Raw genomic sequence first — 24,573 nt, forward strand, 5'->3', positions numbered from 1 at the left:
TATGGTACTATATCCCAACCCATTGTCTTTAGTATATCCCCAGAAATCTGATCAATTCCAGCTGCTTTTCTAGTTTTCAACTTTTGTATCTTATTGTAAATGTCATTGTTATCATATGTAAATTTTATTAGTTCTTTGGCCTTAGTCTCCTCCTCTATCTCGATATTTTCCTTGTAACCAACAATCTTTACATACTGCTGACTGAATACTTCTGCCTTTTGAAGATCCTCACATACACACTCCCCTTGTTCATTAATTATTCCTGGAATGTCCTTCTTGGAACCTGTTTCTGCCTAAAATACCTATACATACCCTTCCATTTTTCACTAAAATTCGTATGACTGCCAATTATGCTTGCCATCATGTTATCCTTAGCTGCCTTCTTTGCTAGATTCAATTTTCTATTAAGTTCCTTCAATTTCTCCTTACTTCCACAGCCATTTCTAACTCTATTTCTTTCCAGTCTGCACCTCCTTCTTAGTCTCTTTATTTCTCTATTATAATAAGGTGGATCTTTACCATTCCTTACCACCCTTAATGGTACAAACCTGTTTTTGCATTCCTCAACAATTTCTTTAAACCCATCCCAGTGTCTGTTTACATTTTTATTTACCGTTTTCCACCGATCATAATTACATTATCATAATTACGTAAGTTATGTAAATATGGTCAAGTTCTTTCAGCAGTGTTTGGAACAATTGTGCACACAAGTGTCTATCGGCTTATTCTGTAGGGACATCTTCATTATAATGTCATCAGATTTTGCCAAATGACCATGCACAATACCTGACCATTCCCATTCAATACTGTAAAATTTATGACACAACAAATCTATGTTCTCTGCAGACTGATTATCTTAGATTTGATGTAGTTTGCCCAAACATCTTTCACAATACCACAAGTTGTGACATGAAGCAATGGTTTTGTATCAAGCGACTACATAAGACGTTTCTTTGCTCTGGAATTTGCTTTCTCCAAATATTCAACTTTTCTGCATAGCCTTCAACACCTACTTCAGATTTTTCAAATTACCACTTACTGCATTTTAAATTCAATTCTAAAACTACTCGCGTAAAAATACACCATGTTGAACAGTTACATTTTTAATGCTATTTGTTTAACATCGCACTAACACATCGAAGGTTTTTGACAATCCAAAGATGGGAAAGGGCTAGGATAAGGAAGGTAGCAGCTGTGGCATTAATTAAGGTTAACAGCCCCTGGTGTGAAAATCGGAAACCATGGAAAACTATCTCAGGGCTGCCAATGGTGGGCTTCGAACCCACCATCAACTGAATATGAAGGGGGATCAAATATATATGGAAATTTCAATGTACAGCTGCTCTTAGTAATAATTCTAAGGCAGGGCTTTGCCAGGATGTTAGGATGTTGGTAGAGGAGGCTGGGAAAGGGGTTTGTGCTCGCAAACGACAGTGGAGAACTGAGCTGCTTCAATACACCATGAGTGAGCAAGGGGTGCACATGTCTGTTGCACAACATATCATTATAAAATTTCTCACAAAAGAGGGCACCAAACATTCCAAAATTTTGAGACAGCCCCGTGCACAGTTTGAGAAAGAAACACTTTCACAGACTCAAGTGTGTGAGTGGGCTAAAAATTTGTGGCAAGAAAAGAAGCTGTGAAAAATGAACCTCATGAAAGGAGACCGCGAACAAGCATCACTGCAGACAATATTGTTGCCATTTGTGACCTTATTGGTGAAGATCGGCAAATAAAAATTTTGCAAATTGTTTTAGACATAGGAATAAGTTATGGAAGTGTTCAAATCATCATCCGAGATGAACTCAATTTCACAAAATTGTCTGCCAGGTGAGATTCTCGTCTCCTCAACCAGGAACAAAAAAACTTTACGCTTTGTCAGGCTCTTCTGCGTCGCTATGAGGAGAAAGGAGAGGATTTCTTGTGTCATATTGTGACTTGTGATGAAACTTCGGTGCATCATTATACCCCAGAGTCAAAGCATGGAGTGGCAATGAAGAGACGAAGCAGGTCCAGTCAGCCAAGAACACGCCCATCTTCTGGAAAGGTGCTTGCAACCGTTTTTGGGGATTCCGCAGTGGATTTTCTTTGTGAACAAAGGACAATTAATGCAGCCTATTATTGTTGCCTTTTGGATGAAGCAAAAGCTGCATATCGCAAGAAGCGAAAATAGAAACCGATCCGAAACATCATTCTTCTCCATGACAATGCAAGGCTGCATACTGCTGGTATAACGCAGGAAAAACTGGAGGAAATTCACTGGACACCTCTGGAACACCCTCCATACAGTCCAGATTTATCGCCCTGTGATTATAATTTGTTTAGACCACTCAAACAAGACCTAGGAGAACAGCAGTTCGATGATGATGCAAGTGTAGAAGAGTTTGTGCGCAACTGGCTCCGCACACGTCCCTCTTCTTTTCATCAGGACAGCATCAATAACTTACCAATCCAATGGACAAAATGTGTATCAAAGGCAGGACACTATGTAGAAAAGTGATCTCTATACGTGTATTTGTTTTGGTTGATGCTATTAATTTTTTTTAAATTCCATTCATATTTGATCCGCACTTGTACAAACTTACAGCTATGCAATCCTAACTGTATGACCAACTCGCTCAGCACCAGTTATCTTAACCAGGTTATTTTTTGATTTGTTGTTTTTCTTCATTCATTATGCCTCACCTTTAGACATCACAGTACCAACTTGGGAAAAACTCACTCATACGCTGTCTGCTTGTTTACCGTCTATTACATAAAACAGTCCCAACAAGATTCTTTGAAATTATCATGTGGATGAAGAACACATCATTTCATGGCAAAAGCAGTCTGCTTGAATACAGTATGGTGCTGCTCTGTATTTTCTGTCGAACAGTTCCAACACTTTGAAATTATTACACTATACCTGTTTCAATCAACCCAAAAATCAATATTTTTCAGAACCATGGACTGCTATCATGTGAAAAGAAAATAACTTTGAGATATCAGGTGCGAAGCAAAGATTTATTAAAATGTAGATCTAAATCACTGTTGATTTTATTCTACATAACTTATTGTTTGGGAACATGCTATTGGCTTTGTATTGGATTTGGAAAGATTTGTTGAGAGGCAGTCTTGAATTCAAGGAAACAATTCAAATTAAATTAAAAAAATAAAACACCATGACAACTTATCAACAACCAAAGAATAGAAAGGAACAGAAAAGAAAAAATACATGATTACAGATGCTGATAAAAATGTCAAAGACATTATTCTAGGAGATAGCCTAAGCAAAGATATTACATACCAAGATGAAAGAAACACACAAGATATGAATCCTCAATTAAGAATTTAAAAAATAAATTCATTGTATTAGCTTATTATAACTAAATAATGGACAAAGATATTTAAAAGTATTACTGCTATTTATTTTTAGCTCACCTTCACTTTTAGTAGAAAACCGAATGGTTTCAATAGCCCCATTTTCCGTAGTTATAGCCCAGACCTCAATACTATAATCAGAAAAGGGCAGTAATTTTATTATTTCAATGCTCTCCTGTGTTGTATTCATTCTTCCTCTACTTTTGGTTTCATCTCTTTTCATTCGTTGGCAAGCCAGGTAACTTTCATGCTGAAAATAAACATATTTATTAAGAACGTTCCTCAAAGTATAGATAAATCTTTCATTTTGAATTTCCTCATTCATGTGACAGGTAAGTCCTCTCAGAACTGAATCCTATTTCTCTCACTACCTTGATGAGTATAATAAACATTTCACATGAACATTTACTGAGGGAATAGCACAATTAGTTTTAAAGAATAACAGATGTAATATAAATTAGGACTTCTGTGAAATCACTCATATTCTTTAGCTGCACTGAAAATTACTGGAACTTTGCATGAAAATAACTTACATTGACAAAACAAACATGGCAACATTGTGAGCACATATTTTAGTTTATTCCAGATCATACCAACAGATAACATAGGGGTTTGACTGTAAATGATTACGTACACAGCTCAAATATGCAAAACCGAGCTCGATAGCAGCAGTCGCTTAAGTGCGGCCAGTATCCAGTATTCGGGAGATAGTAGGTTCGAACCCCACTGTCGGCAGCCCTGAAACTGGTTTTCCGTGGTTTCCCATTTTCACACCAGGCAAATACTGGGGCTGTACCTTAATTAAGGCCATGGCTGCTTCTTCCCATTCCTAGCCCTTCCTTGACCCATCATCGCTATAAGACCTATCTGTGTTGGTGCGACGTAAAGCAAAAAAAAAGAAATGTAAAAGTACCAAAGTATAGAGCATGCCAAAATTACTTAGATAACAAATCAGTAGCCTTTGTAATCTCCTTGGGCATCAACGTAAATGAATCAGGTGTCAAAATAAATATATTTCCTTGGTGATTAATGGAGACGAGGCTCAGTAATCCTGATGCCCAAGAAAGTTGGCCAACATCAGAAGATAACGAGTGGTAACAACATCATTGACTCCTGAAATAGTATATCTCCTTCCTGCAAAACTTTCCTACATGAACATCACAGACAAGAAAAGGTTGTAAATTATGATCCATCCATCCATCCATCCATCCATCCATCCATCCATCCATCCATCCATCCATCCATCCATCCGTCCATCCATCCATCCGTCCTTCCGTCCGTCCGTCCGTCCGTCCGTCCGTCCGTCCGTCCATCCGTCCGTCCATCCGTCCGTCCATCCATCCCTCCATCCATCCATCCATCCATCCATCCATCCATCCATCCATCCATCCATCCATCCATCCGTGTTTAGTTGTTGTAGTAATGATGTAAAGGAGAGTGCATATAAGTCTCTTGTAAGACCCCAACTAGAGTATGGTTCCAGTGTATGGGACCCTCACCAGGATTACCTGATTCAAGAACTGGAAAAAATCCAAAGAAAAGCAGCTCGATTTGTTCTGGGTGATTTCCGACAAAAGAGTAGCGTTACAAAAATTTTGCAATGTTTGGGTTGGGAAGAATTGAGAGAAAGAAGAAGAGCTGCTCGACTAAGTGGTATGTTACAAGTAACTATTCTCATTGTAATAATATTTGAGACATAAGTGGTATGTTCCGAGCTGTCAGCGGAGAGATGGCGTGGAATGACATTAGTAGACAAATAAGTTTGAGTGGCGTTTATAAAAGTAGGAAAGATCACAATATGAAGATAAAGTTGGAATCCAAGAGGACAAACTGGGGCAAGTATTCATTTATAGGAAGGGGAGTTAGGGATTGGAATAACTTACCAAGGGAGATGTTCAATAAATTTCCAATTTCTTTGAAATCATTTAGTAAAAGGCTAGGAAAGCAACAGATAGGGAATCTGCCGCCTGGGTGACTGCCCTAAATGCAGATCAGTATTGATTGATTGATTGATTGATTGATTTTCTCATTTTGTTCTGCATATGGTGTACTCTTTAAACTGTATGCCAAATATTCTGTTGTTTAAAAACATAGCGGTTTTGACAATAGTACAGCACTGCAAAAGAACACAGTTATGATAGAGCGAGTACAAAATATTCTGAATTTTGACCAAGTATCAGTCATCACAGTTGAGAACAGTCTCTCTGTCAATGTGCTGACAGTATTAGTGTGCATGTAGAGCATGTAAAGAATGGGGAAATTATTTTTTGGTAATGTAAAGTGACGAAGGTGAGAAAGTGGTAATATAAAGTGACATCGTTCATGATGTGGGTTACTGTAGTTATTGCCTAGTTTGTGAACCATGGGCAATGGCTGAGTGGCTTAGTAACTGATTCTAAGTGTCAGGATACCAGTTGCTGTGGAATGGGAGCGGGCATCTTGGATAAATTCTGAGTCATGGCCCTCCTTGTGCTCAGGTGGCTAGGAGAGATGGCGTGAATGGACATTCGATCAATCAATGATCTGCATTTAGGTCTTTCGCAAGGGTGGCAGATGATTGCTGGTACAAACTTATGGGAACAGTGGCAGAAGGGTATTCAGAATGAGGAAACAAAGGCTACGTTAGGAATAAACTCCATGGATGAAGCTGTATGTATCATTGATTGATCGAATAGATTGAGCAGAAAATAGGAAAGATCAAAATATAAATATAAATATAATATAAAGCTGGTAGTCAAAAGGAGAAACTAGGGCAAATATTCATTTATAGGACAAGGAATAAGGGATTGGAATAATCAGGAAAATGCTTGATAAATTTCCAAGTTGTTTGAAAATGTTTAAAAAAAGCTATGTAAACAAATAATAGGGAATCTGCCACCCTTATAACAGCCCTAAATGCAGATCGGTTGATTGATTGAAAAAAATGAAATGGCGTATGGCTTTTAGTGCTTGAAGTGTCCGAGGACAAATTGATTTGACTCCTGTAGGTGACCTGCGCGTCGTGATGAGGATGAGATGATGATGAAGACAACACATACACCCAGCCCCGTGGCAGCGAAATTAACCAATTACAGTTAAAATTCCAGACCCTGCCAGGAATAGAACCCGGGACTCCTGTGACCAAACGCCAGCACGCTAGCCATTTAGCCATGGAGCCAGACATACATTGATTGATTGATTGATTGATTGATTGATTGATTGATTGATTGATTGATTGATTGATTGATTGATTGATTGATTGATTGATTGATTGATGTACATACAGCTTCATCCATGGAATTTATTCCTAAACTGTTCCCACCATTTTGTACCAGCAATCATTCTTGTTACTTTCATGTCTGTTACTTCTAATTTATGAATAAGATATCCTGAGTCAACTCAGCTTTCACTCCCATACAGCAATATCAGTCTGAAAACAAAAGTGCATTATAAACACAATGAAATGGATCTGGGGAAATCAGTTCAGACTGAAGTATATTTAGTCCAAATACAGACATTTGTCTACCTATCAAAACTATTATAGAATTTATCCTACAAAAGCAAATAAATCTGGTTTCTAACGACAATGATGACTGGTTATTTGATATCATCTTTTCTTTACAAATACAAGTCAAAATGCTTTCAAGTACTCGCCTTCAACTCAGTATAAATTCTTCTTAGAATAATCACCATCACTACCTTTCCAACATACAGCAGTAGAATGTATCACTCTAAGAATGAACATGTGAAAGAAAGGTTCTGAAATGTGACTGGAATGGAGCAATTCACTTACTAAGGAACTGCAGCACTAAGTATAGTGGTTAGCTTGACAAAGTTCCTATTGAATAGTGCCAGAAGTTAGTTTACTTTGCTACACTTGTAAATAAAGTACGCACATACCTTATATGCCACAGCATAATTCTTTATTATTCCATTAGGTGATTCTGGTTTTTTCCATGCTATGGAAGCATACGTAGCTGTTACAGCAACCACAGTCAAGTTTTGAACTTTTGATGGAGCTAAAAGTAAAATAAGAACATAACAAATATTACTCAAATATACAAAGAGCAATTACAGTGGATGCCCTCTTAATGAATCTGCTTGGGACTAGACTCTTGGTCAGATAATAAAATGACTGGTTAAACTGAGGATATTAATTTTTTTGTTTTTTTTTGTTTTGCTAGTTGCTTTACGTCGCACCGACACATCACATACAGGTCTTATGGCGACGATGGGATAGAAAAGGCCTAGGAGTTGGAAGGAAGCGGGAAACTATCTTCAGGGCTGCCGACAGTGAGATTCAAACCCACTATCTCCCGCATGCAAGCTCACAGCCGCGTGCCCTTGACCGCACAGCCAACTTGCCCAGTAAATATTAAAATAAAGAGCCTATCTAGCAATTTATAGTACTGTATTACACTGGTCAACAATCCTTTTGGTGCCAATCCTATCTGAGTGATTTTAGGTTGATGAATCCTAATACGAGAGTGGTTTTGCTAGATTAGCTCTAACATATGAGTAACAACACAGTAAAGGTTTCCACCTATTCAATACAAAATATATTCACAATATTTTAAAATTACATGGAACTAGTTTTGACCCATCTAGGGGTCATCATCAGCCATATCAAAGCAAAGATCACTCTTGATGAAATCCTAAGAACATGTTAATTTTAACAGTAAAATTATTATGGAATAACAAGTGAATGTGGTAAATGAAATGAACTGAGATGTTAGTATGGGACAGGTGAGTAATAGCTAATAAATATACAAGGAATATACATAAGAGGTTTGGAAACAAAGTATAAAAGGGGGCTTAGTGTTGTAAAAATTATAATGAAGAATGCAATGTGAAATGACATATAAAATTATATATGGCTTAGGAAGAGTGGAGGTGGTTTGGGAGGGGAATAGGGCTTAAGGTGGGGCTGAAGGGTGCAGGAGAAAGGGTAACTGTCTCGGAAAAGTACCTTTGATTAAATTTAGGATTGAGTTTTGGTTGGCTATATTATTGTTTCTGAGGAAAGTGATAAATAGATCGAAGAGAATAAACTCAACAGGCTAAAAAACTGCCAACTACATAACCAACAAACTAGAAACTCCAATAGTAACACGTTTGATCGTACGCAGTTTCATCCAGCTGTTGTAAATCTATCAAACACGCCCTTAAGTGAAAGTGAACGCTTAACTTTATCCAAAGGACTGAAACACAACCGGCCTAACTTGAACAGCCTCAACATAGCCGCTACTATGATCACAGAATCAGAGCTAGCCATTAGCAAAAAATGCCGGAAGATACGCAAAATGAGGTTAGAACCGTTGTTAAAAGGAAACTGACTGATATCCTCCACAATTTAACCAACCCCGCAAATAACCTCAATAATAGAGAAAAAATAGCTGAACAAAAGCGCATATACACCCTCAAGAAGAAAATTAAAGACAACGAACTCATCGTAACCAAAGCTGACGAAGGCAATGCAACAGTTATCATGGATAAAAAGGTATATATTGATAAAACAAAAAACTTTTTCACAGACAGCTCATTTTCCATAATCAAAAAAGACCCCACCCAAAAAATTCAAAAACTACTTAAACAAACTCTTAAAAACACTTCATTTTTATTTACCAAACAAGAAAAATCCAAACTCATACAAATGAACCCAGGACTCCCCACTGCCAAAGCTCTTCCCAAAATACACAAAGCCAGAGTTCCCATCCGCCCAATTATCAACTATAGACCAAGCCCCTTATACAAAATATCACAATTCATCCAATGTTTCTTAAGAAAAAAATATCAATTTTTATCCAAAAAGTCTATTAAAAACACATCAGAGCTAGTAGAAAAGCTTAACAAGTTTAATTTGCAACCTGATCACTCTATCCACTCTTTCGATATTGTAAACATGTACCCAAGCATACAAGTATCAAAATTAATTCCGATAATTATAAACAATTTAAACAAAACCAGCCACTTAAGCAAACTAGAGATACAAGACTTTATCACAGTATTAAAACTAATCCTCAATAATAACTTCTTCACTTTCGACAATGTCATATATCAACAAGATGGTTTGGCAAGGGGGTCACCGGCCTCAGGTATCTTAGCAGAAATATACCTGGATTTCCTCGAATACACCAAAATTGACAATGAATTTGAAAACATTCTCTTTTGGGCCAGATATGTTGACGATGTCTTTGTAATCATGAATGAGAAATCAATTAACGCATCCACCACCCTCTTAAATCTCAACAATATTGATCCTCATATCAAATTCACACTAGAATCTGAATCAAATCTAAAAATCAACTTTCTAGATTTAACCATCACTAGAAACTCAGATTCTTTCAGTTATAAAATGTTCAGAAAACCCACTCAAACAGCCTCCACCATTCGCCAAGATTCAGTGCACCCCCAGTCCCACAAACGAGCCACATACAACAGCCTAGTTCACCGAGCCTTCATCATACCTATGTCCAAGAAAGATTTAAAGAACGAACTCAACACAATCTGGGGAATCGCAAAATTCAATGGCTTCAGCAACCATTTTATAGAAAGGATAATCAATAAACACAAATATCACCCAAAAACTACCCTAAAAAAGGAAACAACTAAACCTCTAACATTTTCCACCTTCACGTTCAACAATGATATCTACAAGTTAACCAATATCTTTAAGAAACAAGGCGTTAAAATAGCCTTCAAAACCAACTATAAGAACATGAATGTTTTACACAATGCTTCACACATCAACAGGACCAGCAGTTTTTTAAAATCAGGAGTTTATAGGATCAAATGTAACACCTGTGGAAAAACCTACATCGGGCAAACCGGTAGAAACTTCAATATCAGATACCACGAGCACACTAATGCAATAAAATACAACAGGTTTTCAGCCATCGGCCAACACATGCAAGATTAAAACCATAATTTCACCAATATCGAACAAGACATGGACATCCTCGTATTAGCAAACAAGGGCCCTTTACTCGAAATAATGGAAAATTACTACATACACCTAGACCAATACTTTAATGCCAGTCACAATCTCAATGAAATCTCAGAGAAACCCAACATACTCTTCGATCTGTTTATCACTTTCCTCAGAAACAATAATATAGCCAACCAAAACTCAATCCTAAATTTAATCAAAGGTACTTTTCCGAGACAATTACTCTTTCTCCCGCACCCTTCAGCCCCACCTTAAGCCCTCTTCCCCTCCCAAACCACCTCCACTCTTCCTAAGCCATATATAATTTTATATGTCATTTCACATTGCATTCTTCATTATAATTTTTACAACACTAAGCCCCCTTTTATACTTTGTTTCCAAACCTCTTATGTATATTCCTTGTATATTTATTAGCTATTACTCACCTGTCCCATACTAACATCTCAGTTCATTTCATTTACCACATTCACTTGTTATTCCATAATAATCTTACTGTTAAAATTAACATGTTCTTAGGATTTCATCAAGAGTGATCTTTGCTTTGATATGGCTGATGATGACCCCTAGATGGGTCAAAACTAGTTCCATGTAATTTTAAAATATTGTGAATATATTTTGTATTGAATAGGTGGAAACCTTTACTGTGTTGTTACTCATATGTTATTCTCAGTTCAATACGGACCATCAACATGAAATTTATAACCCTTAGATTAGCTCTAGTTTTTGAGATATTTCAAGTCCTACAAAGAAACATTAAAAATCCAGGAAAATAAACATGGAAAGTATAAATCTACACACAAAATGTATGAAAACAATACCAAATTATTACATAGGGAACATATGATATGCACAGTGGCACTGGATTCAGGTTATAGCAGAAAGCAACATAGTTTTCACAATTTATGCATAAAAAAGCTCTATCTGTATTGTTTTCTCCTATGTGAGTGATCAGGTCAGTCACACTGGAGATTACAGCAGTAGTCTACCATATGTTCCTGCCCCATCTTCCTTGATATCTTTCCTCCATAATTTTGATGTCTTGACGGAACCTCTGTCCTTGTTCCTCACTGAAATCACCAAGACTGACAGGAAAACTATTTAAGTGGCTATGGAGGGAGAGTACCTTTATCAGCCCTAAAATTATGAAAGTCTGTGAGTATGTCATGGACCAGTTCTTCATAGTTTTATGCTTTACAGTTGAGACAAAACTACACCAGGCAGGTGCTTCATTGTCAGTCAAGACTTAAATGAAACTGGAATCATCGATGAGCTTATGAATTTGAGGACCATCAGAGATTCCTGCTTTAAGTTTTTCACAACTGAATAAAGAGAAGGATTTGCAAATGTACTTGAAGCAATTAGAATTTCTGCCCAAGACCTTAACAAATTGTTTCATGAGGCCTAGTTTTATATGGAGCATAGATAGAATGATTTTGTCCCTGAGAACTAAAGGCTCATATATGATGTTCACTGCACCAACTGTCATATTTTCCCTTGAAGGCCATGTCACCTTTTCCCAATGATATTGCTTAGCCCTCCTACCATACATGCAGATGAAATAGGGGTGCTTTGTGTACCCACTTTGCTGCCCAAGCAAGATGTTGACCATCTCCAAATCAACACAAATAAGTCACTTGTGCTGATGATAACGAAATTTCTGCAGAACCATATTCACTTAGTTGTATTCTTCATGAAGTCCATTAAATAGGCAAGTGAAATAGATGCAGAGTGATACCCACTATGTAACAGCACACATTTCAAGTTTTAGATGGCCCTGTATATAAAAATCTATAATTCTGACAATATTTATGTTCTTGAAACATGTACATATGAGTTAATATGGCCAATAAATAAACTTTGTACTTGCTAAGTATACACAAGTTGCATCCAAAGAAATAAACACATTGGGTGTCTATAAAAGTCACTAGTCTTCTGGCCGATATTCCGGCAGACGCATTTCAAGAAGGAGTCCCGAGATATCATTACAGTACACAATTTCATCATCTTCATTGAGGTTTCCTCTAGTCCAGTAACCTGTAATATCAGTTTCTGGCTTTAGGCAGCTCTTTCCTTTCAGCCTGTATGCCAAGAATCCAGATGTTTGTGTAGACAGACTGAGGTCTTATATCAGGTCACTGAGTTCTGCTGAGGTGTAATATGACTGGCTACGCATTCACTGTCACCAGTGTTACATTCCACATCCTGCTATTCTTCAAAATCTGACATGAAAGTTCACTGGCACTGGAACATCTTTGCTGTGTGGCACAAGTTGCCTTACCGACTCCAAATCAGGATACTCCCACTTCTGTTTCTTGTATTTATTGGAGCCTTTTACAAGGCAAAAAATAATGGTCTTCATGGTGCTTTTGTGGTTTTCTCCATACCATAGGCATTCCTAAGTTTAAATCATTCTTTTCTCCTTTTATCCACTTTCATAGACCCTCCACACATGTTTTACAAACTTTATGGGGAGCCCAAGACTTATCTTGCTCCCAAAGATGAATACTGAAATGTGAAAAATATGCTTATACAAAGTCTGTCATGGTTTATTTATTGTTCAACAAAGTGTATTCACCATACACACAACAGAACTAATCTGGGCAGTTCAGGGAACCCTATCATGAAGAACTCATGTTACACAGCAACAAAACAGAAAAATGTGACATTAATATTTAATTTGACAAAATATAATGTTACATGTGAATAAATAATAAAACCAAAATTAAAAAAAAAAAAGAAAAAAAGAAAGATTCACCTATATAAGTCAGTGGAGACAGCTAATGTCAGAATACAAGATTTATTTGATGAACACCCTGTATCTCAAAAACTAGAGCCAATTTGGAAAAAAACCACAGGGAAATGCAAATTCAGCATCACTAAAAATACCTCATATTCGTTTTAACATCACTGACACTTGACTTTACTTTTTTTTTTCCTTTTTTTTTTTCTTACAACTGTTATACTTCAATTTCAGACCTTTTAAACACTATTTCAAAATTGGCTAAAAACAGTATCTGCAATTGTAGCTGATAAGCAACATGAAAAAAGTTCCACAATGTTCACGAGCAGGGTGGAGTGGGAGACAACAGGTGTTCATGAACGTGTGAAACTGAAAACATCATTATTCACTGGGTTAGCCAGTTTACCTCAGGCTGATTAAGATGACATCCATTGTAATCACAAAGCTATTTTTTCTCTGCTGGTAGGCACAAACAGCAAGAAGTTTTTCTTTTGCTTGTGGTTTAATATCACACTAATATATACAGGTTTTCAGTGTTCCTGGAATTGGAAATGACTAGGACTGGAAAGATTTTTAAAATTTGTTTTTATAACTGTTAGGTTCTTCAGTCTGCCAAAACTAATTTTTAGTAATAAATTTATAAACTACCTGAAAAAGAAAATATGGTAACAATATTACACTTAATTTGTTTCTTAATTTCAAGTGTAATACTGTTACCATACATTTTATTTTTTTCAAGTCGTTTATAAATTGTCTGACTCATTGGCTGAATGGTCAGTGTTGAGGCCTCCTGTTCAGAGGGCCCAGGGTTCGATTCCTGGCTGGGTCGGGGAATTTAATTACATTTGATTAATTCCTCTGGCCCGGGGACTGGGTGTTTGTGTTTCTCTCAACACTTTCCTTTTCATATTCAGACAACACACTACCAACCAGCACAGAAATACGCAATAGCGATTACATCCCTCCATATAGGTTTGGGGCCAAGAAGGGCATCCGGCCATAAAACACGACCAAATCCACATGTGCGAAACAGTTCGCACCTGCGACCCCGCAAGTGTGGGAAAAGCAGTAGAAAACAAAGAAGTAGTTTATAAATTATTACTCAGAATTAGTTTCAGCAGACCAAAGAAACTAACATTTATAAATTAACTAAGTCAAAACTGAAAAGAGCTGGCTTCAGATATTACAAAATAAAAATAAAATTTTAAAAACTGGGAAGATAACAGCCGTGATCTTTATTCAGTTACCTTGGTATGATAATGAGAAAAACATTCTTCAGGGGTGCCAACAGTGGAGACTGAATTCACCATCTCCTGAATACAAGTTATAGTATTTCTTCGCAGGTGGGGACATGCATGCTGGGGAGGGAGGTAATTATGTGAGTGGTTGATAGTGGACATTCCCTGGCATAGGAGAACAAAATTGTTGTTTACCTTCAACTCAATATTGTGCAGATCTTGAAAACCAAAAGAAACTTCCAAAGCATAAAAACTGGTTTTAAAGTAATAAACGGTTTAAGACATCAAACTTCCTCACCAGGTGATATTTTTAATTAGCTCTCATATATCTGACAGATCCTTCACTGCCCAATAAAATAAAATTCATTGATTGATGTTGTGTGGCCTCCAGAAAGGCCCATGGGTGACTGTATACCTGGGTGTATGTGTATTAATGATGACAATGAGGTAGGGGCAGGGTGAAACCCAGTGTTGGCACATAGCCTACTCCTGCCAAATACACCAAAGGGCTTGCTCAAGGCATATGTCACCATCTGATGGATGAATTATCATCAACAGCATCATATGCCCTCACACCATACAAACACTGTGGAAAGGCTATGAATTGAATGCAGGCTTTTGATACGCAATCTAGTGATTAAAAATATTCCATACCACTACTTCTCCTACCCAGCTGGCCAACATTTTTTCCACCAACGAGATTTGTAATAATGTTAACAATCTTATTGATTTTATGTTCCACTAACTACTGTTGACAGCTTTTGGAGACGTCAAGGTGTTGGAATTTTGTCTTGCAGGAGTTCTTTTACATACCAGTAAATCTACCAACACAAGGTAGATGTATTTGAACACCTTCAAATACCACTGGACTGAGCCAGGATCAAACCAGCCCAGCTGGGTTCAAAAGCCCAGCGCCTCAACCGTCTGAGTTACTCAACCCTACAACGCGATTTGAATTGACACCTTAATAATCATGGGAATCAGGTGGACTAATAAAATAATAAAAAATATGCCAGCCCCGTGGTGTAGGGGTAGCGTGCCTGCCTCTTACCCGGAGGCCCCGGGTTCGAGTCCCGGCCAGGTCAGGGATTTTTACCTAGACCTGAGGGCTGGTTCGAGGTCCACTCAGCCTATGTGATTATAATTGAGGAGCTATCTGACTTTGAAGTGGTGGCCCCGGTCTAGAAAGCTAAGAATAACGGCCGAGAGGATTCATCGTGCTGACCACATGACACCTTGTAATCTGCAGGCCTTCGAGCTGAGCAGCGGTCGCATTGTAGGCAAAGGCCCTTCAAGGGCTGTAGTGCCATGGGGGGGGGGTAATAGAAAATATAATCTGCCTTGTATTAATAGATTTCACACACCAGCCAGGGGAGTGATAAGAATATGAAATTAACCTCTCGAGGTAATATTTTAAATGTGGACAGCCTGATTTCACAGGAAGGAAATCTGGATGTTGAAATTAATTTAAGAATACAGCAATCTGCAAGTTTCTACCATTGTCTGAGGGACATTGTATGGAACAAAGATGTGCCAATGAAGTGTAAAAAGATCTTATACTCATCCTATTTTAGACCTATGTTGATTTATGCTTCAGCACCCTGAACCCTGATTGAGCAAATACAAAGTACTGTAATATCAAAGCAGCCAAGACAAGGGTTCTGAGGAGCGTACAGGAAAAGACAAGACAAGATAGAATACAAAATGAGGAAATACAGTAAGTAGAAGAGTGGGAGTTTGTAAACTTTAAGAGATTGGCATAGCAAAGCTGAAAGGTTTGGACACAGGATAAGAATATGCCATGGGGGGCAAGAATCGAGTGACTGCAAAAGAGGTCTAAATAGAGGAACTCTCTAATGGACTGTATTGAAACTAACAGAGTTGATAGCAAATAGCACTAAAAGTGGTGGAAAGATTGAGGAAGGTGGAGGGTTTTGGTGCACTACACTGTCCGGGGAGAATCTAGAAATGGGAATGGACGAAGAGTTGGTGCAATAGTGGTAGAGTGTCCAACTCACGATCCTAAGTTCCAGTTTCTTTTCTTTGCTAGTGACTTAATGTTGCAGAAACACATAAAAGATTTTTGGTGACATAAGGATGGAGAAGGGCTAGGACTGGGAAGGTAGTAGCCACGGCTTTAATTAAGGTACAACTCCAGCATTTTCCCAGTGTGAAAATGGTAAAACACAAAAAAACCAGCTTCAAGGCTGCAAACGATGGGATCGAACCCACCATCTTCTGAATGCAAGCTCATAGATATGCAACCCTAACTGCATGACCAACTTGCTTGGTATTTTAAAGGTTTGAGTTCAGCCAAGGGCATCAAAAATCTTGGAACTCCATGTCACTGATGTCAGCATTTTAAGGATATCTGAAAGTGTACTAAGTGTCATCTGACAAAAATAAATTCAGTTATGGGAACCATCCACCTCCATTCCTGCTTTCATTACTGAAAAAGCACCACAACTGAAATGACAAAACTGTAGGCAGGTTGCCTCAACCAAGGGTCTGCAGCTTGGCATGTGAGGCCAAATGATTACTATAATTTTTTAATATTAGTTCTGTATAAGCCCATTTAGGACCATGCAAAGTATTTAGAGGAATTTGTTAGAAGTTGTTTTGGTATTTTCTTCAGTTTGTCCTATGTCAACTTGCCATTCTGAATATAAAGATATCCCTGGTTTGGGTGTCGTTTTGTATGATTCCTGTCAATTTAAGGTCATTCTTGAATTTGTTTGATCCATTTCAGAGTGCCTGTTTTTTTGTAGAATTTGATTATTTCCTTTTGTGAATCTGTCAAGGTCTATTCTTTTGATGTGTCCATAAAATGTTAATCCACTTATTCTAATGTCTCTGTATTGTCTGATTTCAAGTTTGTTTCAAAGTTTGTGAGTTTTGGGCCTAGAATTTTCTTTATGATTTTGCATTCTTTTTTTTCAAGTGTTTTCACTTTCTGCTTTGCTGCTAAAAATTAGTATTTCTAATTCACAGAGATATTCTGGTTTAATGGCCATAAAGTAATGGGTTACAGTAGGTTTGGAAATGCACTTCTTGTTGTAGATATTTTGGGTAAATCAGTATGCTATTCCTATCTTGTGGCATTAAATTCTGTTGGTTTTTGTTTTGATTCTGACATCTGGTGGAGAGGGGATCAATTGCAGCATTGTCCATTCCCCAAATACCTTGGACTAATATTTGACCACACCTTGTCTACAAGCAACATTCCTTGAATATCAAAGAAAAAGTGTTCTCTAGAAACAATATCTTTGTTGGGGATTCTTTTTTTTTTTTTTTAATACAAAAATTGATAATATCTGTAGGTAGATGAGATAATACAAAATGCAGAAAATCCAAGTTATAAGTCAGTGTATGTGTAGCAGCCAAAGCACTGAGCCCAAGGTCACGCGCAACTGAAAACACCAGCCAAGTCTTTCGTAGCGTATATACAGTACTCACAAGTTCAACTACCAGATGACATAGAAAAAAATAAGGGAGGCAATAAATTCCAAGGTGTCAGCAGAATAGCGCAGAGGGGAAGCAGGGACAGCAAAAACAGCCCAAACAGCAAGATTTAAATTACAAGATGTATTACAAGACCACCAGAAGGAAACATTTTTACAATTAAGAATACCTTTGATAAATATGAAACAAAAATAACAGTAATTACAACGTTTAGGTGCGTAAGCAAGAATTCGAAACTTTGCATGGAACTCCTCAAGGGAAAGTAGATTTTGAGATTGTAACAAAATCTTCTAAGTTGTATTGGTAATAGAAAAAGAATTTATAAGGACAACGATAGAGACCCTGAGTAGACCTAATTATAACCCTATTCACAAAACATAATATGTACATCTGCGGAAACACATTATGGAATAACTGGGAAGAGCATATCTTATGGATAATAGCAAGGGATCTAACAACAATATTTTTACATTAAAAAAGAAAAAGCACCATAATTACACACCACGTGAGATAAAGTTAACAAAGAGTATAGGCCACTATTACAATTAAGAACAATTTTTTTTTTTGTTAAGAATGAAGCCATGTTTTCCAGTGTTGACTTAGTTAAATGTAACAAAGGCTTTTCAGTCTGTCAAACACACAGCAAATACAATGTAAATTATAACACTATAAACATACCTGTAAAATACATACTAACATACAAAGAATGACATGTTTCATTCTACAAGAACATCCTCAGATTCTATCAAATCACTTAAAAACAAGCTTATATATGTACAGTATTGTTTACGTAGTGTGAACTTGTCAATGATAGAGAGTTTAGTGATAACATGAAACAGTAATGACAAAAATAAAATTCATACAAGTATTAATATAATGAAAACTTCCATATTTATCTAGACTGCCGATGTTAAGTCCGTTGTCACCAAACACTATTTCAGGACTGTAGTCCTGTAGTCCTTTTTCACAAGATTCTGATCAAGTCTGTGGGATTTTGAAGTTGTTTAACAAGCAACATGAAGTGCCCCGAATGGGCCAAAGTTCAAACACTATTTCAGGACTATAGTGTTTGGTGACAACGGACTTAACATCGGCAGTCTAGATAAATACAGAAGTTTTCATTATATTAATACTTGTATATATTTTATTTTTGTCATTACTGTTTCATGTTATCACTAAACTCTCTATCATTGACAATATGCTACATAAACAATACTGTATAAGCTTGTTTTTAAGTGATTTGATAGAATCTGAGGATGTTCTTGTTGAACGAAACATGTCATTCTTTGTATGTTAGTATGTATTTTACAGGTATGTTTATAGTGTTATAATTTACATTGTATTTGCTGTGTGTTTGACAGACTGAAAAGCCTTTGTTACATTCATACATAGAATTAAGAACAACGTAAAATTTGTGAAAATAGAAAGGAGGTCAACGTAACAAAAAAATACGCAAGGAGAGGGAAAAGAATGCAGGATTAAAGGGAATAGCAAGGGTGAGAGAGGGTGAGAGAGGGTAAAAATCAGACTGCAGTGTCTATTTCCATATTAATAAAATCAAGCACACACACGGCGTAGACAAAGTTCCATGTCAATGGTTGAGTTCGCCGAAGCACAAGTCCTTTTTCACAAGATTCTGATCAAGTCTGTAGGATTTTGAAGTTGTTTAACAAGCGACATGAAGTGCCCCGAATGGGCCAAAGTTTAAAAAAAAATATGTATGGTAAGGCCTGAAGGGCTAAGGAGTGAAGAAAATTGAAAGTATTAAGACAAGTCTGCTCACCCTGCACAAAGATGATATGATGTGACGTAGATTAGAATGTTTAAAATCGTCACGGGCCAGCAGTGCTAACGAGTTCCTGCTCCCACTGCTTTACATGCACAATGAATGCCTGACCGCCGATGGAAAAGCAGCGGCGAGTTATATAGCAGAGCGAAGTGTAGTCTGGAATATACGAAAAACAGGTGACGTAATCGAGAGCCGGCGAGGAAGGCGAGACAGGACACAGTTGCTGGTGAGGCGAGTGAGCAGACGGAGCAATGTAAGTCCAGTAGGAATGTTTATGGCAGCACGACGGCGAAGTATGCAGAAGGTAAGATGTAAGATGGACATAGTAGCCATGATTTAGGGAGCACATAACATCTTGCACAAACTTGCCAGTTCTACTTGACAGCACAGCCACCAACACTGCACAGGGGTTATGCATATCGACTCATACGAACTAGGGTGATTTCGCATTCAATGAAACGGCCTGCAGCATCACAGAGTGCCTTAGACCAACACTTATTCACAAAGGCTACCCACTCATCGGAATTGCACCCCTGATGTGCAAAGGAAAATAATAACAACAAATGCTGAGTGCAAAATGTAAATGGAAGATCCATGCAATCCTCTGTTTGGACACTATACACCTGAATGTTATCTGAAGTCTAGGAAGAGCTTCTTTGCTAGCTCCCAGGTGCTTCAGGGATCTCAAGAAAGCACTCACAAAGTTGTGGAAAAGGAAGTTGAATGATCTAGAAATGCAGGTCAGGAAAAAACTAGCCCGTGGAGGACACTTCCCTTACACCATATGGAGATCTCTAAACTGGGTTTCAAGATGTAAGGTAAACCTGAAAAAGTGAGGACTGCTCCTGGCAGGAAGCAGTGTGGAGCCATCCTGGACCGAGCATATCTTCTGGTCTCTGGGAGACTTACTGTGAATGCAGCACAGCCCAGGACATCTTGGAAGTAAATGACAAGGCCATCTCGTTCACTAAATTTTGGAAACATTGCATCTGATTTGGACATGGAAGGGAAGTAGTAGAAATATTTAGTGGTAGTAGTAGTAGTAGTAGAAGTCCGGCTCCATCACGAAAGGGTTAGCAAGCTGGCCTTTCATCCAAGGGGCCTGGGGTTCAATCCAGTTGGATTGTGGATTCTAACCTTAATTGGTAAATTCTGATGGTTCAGGGGCTGGATGTGTGTGCTGTCTTCAGCATTAGAATTCATCACAGCTAGGGCCTCATCCTCACAGATGGGCAGATCACTTAAATCAAGTGAAAACTCAAAACACCTGTACCAGGTCTATCTGGAGGCCACACACCATTATTACTACAGTAGCCTGGTGTGTTCTTCATCTGTTATCAGATCCTTTTTACTGAACCTTATTCCTGCTGATCCAAATAAGAAATGAAAACAAACTACCTAACTTGAGTCCAAGCCACTGTTGGCTGCCAATAGAGTTCAAAGTTCCTAAATTACGCTATAAATTATTATGTTTTGTTTATTATACATTGTTATAGGACCATGCAAACAACCTCAATTGTAGTGGATGCTCGTTGTAACATGGAGTATTTGAAAAAAAAGAACTGAAGTTCAAAATGACGAATAATATTTTGTGTTAGGAAGTTTTGACCAATTACACTTCCCTCTAAATGCTTCCTTGGGGTCAAGTATATGATGCAAGTAGTTGTAACAAACGATGAAGGCTGCAAAGTACACAGGAATTACAACAAGCCCAAGAAACACTGTGAAGATCAGAAAATGAAATATAAAAAAATACTGAAGAAAATGGAAATTGCAACACCCAGAAGGAATGGTGCTACATTGCTGCAATGGAACATGCAGGATGAGTGTTCAGTTGTGATTTGATGATTACACTTTCAGGTCCCTCTGACTGCAAGTTTGGACAACAATCAATACAGGATGTGCCCACCACGAGCTGCAATACATTGATGAATTTGTTGAGGCATGGAATCAATAAGGCCCTGGATCACTTCCTGAGGAATTGTGGCCCATGCTTGCTGCACTGCATGGGTCAGTTGTTCCAGAGTTGTGGGTGGCTGAGGATGGTTGGCCAGTTGTCGACCCATCAGGTCCCACACATGCTCAATAGGACTGAGGTCCGGGGATCTGGCGGGCCATTCTAAGGTTGTGATGTCGTGGAGAGCTTCTCTGGAGATGCGTGCAGTGTGAACCCGGGCATTGTCCTGCTGAAACATCCCATTAGCAATGTTCGCCATCATAGGGACAACCACTGGATTGAGTACCCTATCAACGTACTGTCGAGCAGTCATAGTGCCCTCAACAAGCACTAACTGTGATTTCACATTAAAGCCAATAGCTCCCCAGACCATAATGCTTGGTGTTGGCCCTGTGTGCCTCTCGACAATAAGATCTGGGCGGCCCCTCTCCCCGGTACGTCAGCGCACACGATTCCGGCGATCGCTGCAGGCAAGACAGAAGTGTGATTCATCACTAAAGACGACTCTAAGCCATTCGTTGACCCACGTAGATCTTTCTCGACACAAGGCCAGCCTTACACGTCCCTGTTGTGGGGTCAATGGAACACCTTCTGCAGGGACACGGGCTCGTAAGCTAGCTGCACGCAGGTGATTACCAACTGTTTGTTGTGTAACGTGGGGTGCCACAGCTGGTCAAATTTGCACTGCTGTTGCTTGGGGTTCCATCCGGGCCATCCGAATGATGCGGCGATCCTCTCTTACAGTTGTCTGTCGCGCTGGGCCTGTGCCAGGTCTACGAGTGTGGGTACCTTCATCTGACCACTGCTGCCATACACGTTGTACCGTAGATGCCTGTCGGCCAACACGTGCAGCGACAGTCCTTAGCGATAATCCAGCCTCACCCAGCCCAATTATTCGAGCCCTCTCAAACGGCGACAGTTGTTGATATCGTGCTCTTCTCTGTTGTCGAGGCATGTTTGACGGGGAACACTTCGCTGCACAGACTGCAAGTCAACTACGCTACACCAGAGTCCGTATGCTGGAGTTGATTCCTCCGTGACCAATCACATGGGGAGACCTGTAGCAACAATCCAATGGGTCTGAAACTTTGATCGTTTACATACCTATATGGCATCGTTCCATATCTTGAAAATCAACACAAATGACCAATGCTTTCATTGTGTTGCAATTTCCATTTTCTTAAGTGTATATAAAAGAACTGGATGAGACAAAAGTCATCATAACACTTACCTGCCTCTTTGGTTGCAAATGTAGTATTGAAAATGAGTAACTTATTATGAATAATTTCAATTGAATAATTATTGTATGGCAGAAGATTTTTAATAGTGGTTACATTGTGTGTCAGTGAACCATTTCTGTGTGTGTGATCTAAGGATCTTATGATCTTGTATCTGAACTCTTGGGCTGGACATTGGCCAGCTGCCTGAAAAATTTAAACATCTATATTAAAAAGGTACAGAAGAATTTGAAAACCCAGAAATATACATATTACAAGTACCAACAAGCTGAAGGAATAATCTTTCTGAAGTCATCTGACACTTTTACCTATTTGATCACATAATAAGAAATAGGTGTGGCATAACAGATTAAAATAGAAGTAACTCACACCAAAATAAAAGTGAGAATTATTCATTTACGAACAATCAAGAATTAATATTTCTTACGGTAAGATAAATGGTAAATAAGGAATATACATATTTGGATGAAAAAGTCATATAAAGGAAGAATGGAACACGAATAGGAACATACACTACCTGATCAAAAGCATCCAGACACCTATCTGAAATTGCTCTTAGACTTTACCTAGTCATGTTCCCTACTGCTGGATATTAATATAGAGTGGGTCCACCCTTTGACTTTATGAAGGCTTTAATTCTGCTGGGGTCATTTTTGATGAGGTGTCCGAATGTCTGTGGAGGAAAGGCAGCCTATTTTTCCTTAAGAGCGGAAACCAGAGAAGGTAGCATTGTTGTACGCTGGGGTCTGGACCAAAGTCAGCATTCGAACTCATCCCAAAGATGTTCGATTGACTCTGGGTAGGCCAGTCTATTTCAGGAATGTTATTGTCCACAAACCATTGCCTCACACACGCAGCTTTATGACAGGGTGCATTGCCATGGTGATACAAACAATCATCATCTCCAAACTGGTCCGCTACTGTACGCAGTACACAATGATTTAAAATGTAATTTATCCTTCCACAGTTAGAGTTTTTTAAGTGCAATAATGGGACTACACCCCAACCACAAAAACACCCCCCTACCATAGCACTACCTCCTCTGTACTTCATTGTTGGCAATACACATGATCGCAGGTAACATTCTCCAGGCATTCGCCAAACCCAAACCCTTCCATCAGATTGCCACATGGTATATCATGATTCATCACTCCAAATCACTCATTTCCAGTCATCCACTGTCCAGTGGCATCACTCTGTACATCACCTCAATCAGCGCTTAGCAATGACTGCAGAAACATTTGGCTTATGAGCAACTCAACCATTGTACTCCATTCTTATTAACTCCTGACACACAGTCAATGTGCTGGCTGGACTGTTGGTAGCACATTGGAACTCACGAGTGATTCTTTCTGCTGATTTCTTGTGATCTTTTACGACCACTCTCTGTAATGCTCGACGTTCCCTATCTCTCAAATAAATGAGGTCTGCCTGCTGTTGTTCGTTTGCATTTCCCCTTCAAAATCACATCACCAACAGTTGACCTGGGCAGCTTTAGAAGGGTTGAAATGTCCCTCATGGATTTGTTGCTCAGGTGACGTCCAATGACTAGTCCATATTCAAAGTCACTGAGATTTCCTGACCGACCGATTCTGCTGTTATTGTTTCTCTACTGACAATACAATACCCCCTGCCTCCTTTTTGTTGGTGGATCCATCTCTCATGACAACTAGGGTTCATTTCCGTATTACATAGGGGTGTCCAGATACTTTTCATAAGGTGATAAACAGAATGACAGGTCAAGTCATACATAGATAGATAGGAACAGGAAGTCAAACACCTAATACACCCTGGAAAATGAAAAAAGGACACCTTGATGCAAGTGAATAAGGTCTGCCATACTTGTACGAGACATTCTTC

The 24,573-nt window shown here is 38.5% G+C and overlaps 1 protein-coding gene across 1 annotated transcript in view; it reads right to left on the reverse strand.

Annotated features, from left to right (window-relative positions):
- LOC136874533 (receptor-type tyrosine-protein phosphatase kappa) overlaps positions 1 to 23,808 on the reverse strand; it is a 251,010-nt gene extending 227,202 nt beyond the window's left edge. The window contains exons 1-4 of the mRNA XM_068227831.1: positions 23,740 to 23,808; positions 22,707 to 22,899; positions 7,241 to 7,359; positions 3,422 to 3,611 (exon numbers count right to left, since the gene is read on the reverse strand). Of these exons, the coding sequence (XP_068083932.1) occupies positions 3,422 to 3,611; positions 7,241 to 7,359; positions 22,707 to 22,899; positions 23,740 to 23,808 (571 nt within the window). The remainder of the gene's footprint in view (positions 1 to 3,421; positions 3,612 to 7,240; positions 7,360 to 22,706; positions 22,900 to 23,739) is intronic.
- Between the last annotated feature and the right edge of the window lie 765 nt (positions 23,809 to 24,573).

The sequence above is a fragment of the Anabrus simplex genome, chromosome 5, assembly GCF_040414725.1.
Source record: "Anabrus simplex isolate iqAnaSimp1 chromosome 5, ASM4041472v1, whole genome shotgun sequence".
NCBI lineage: Eukaryota > Metazoa > Arthropoda > Insecta > Orthoptera > Tettigoniidae > Anabrus > Anabrus simplex.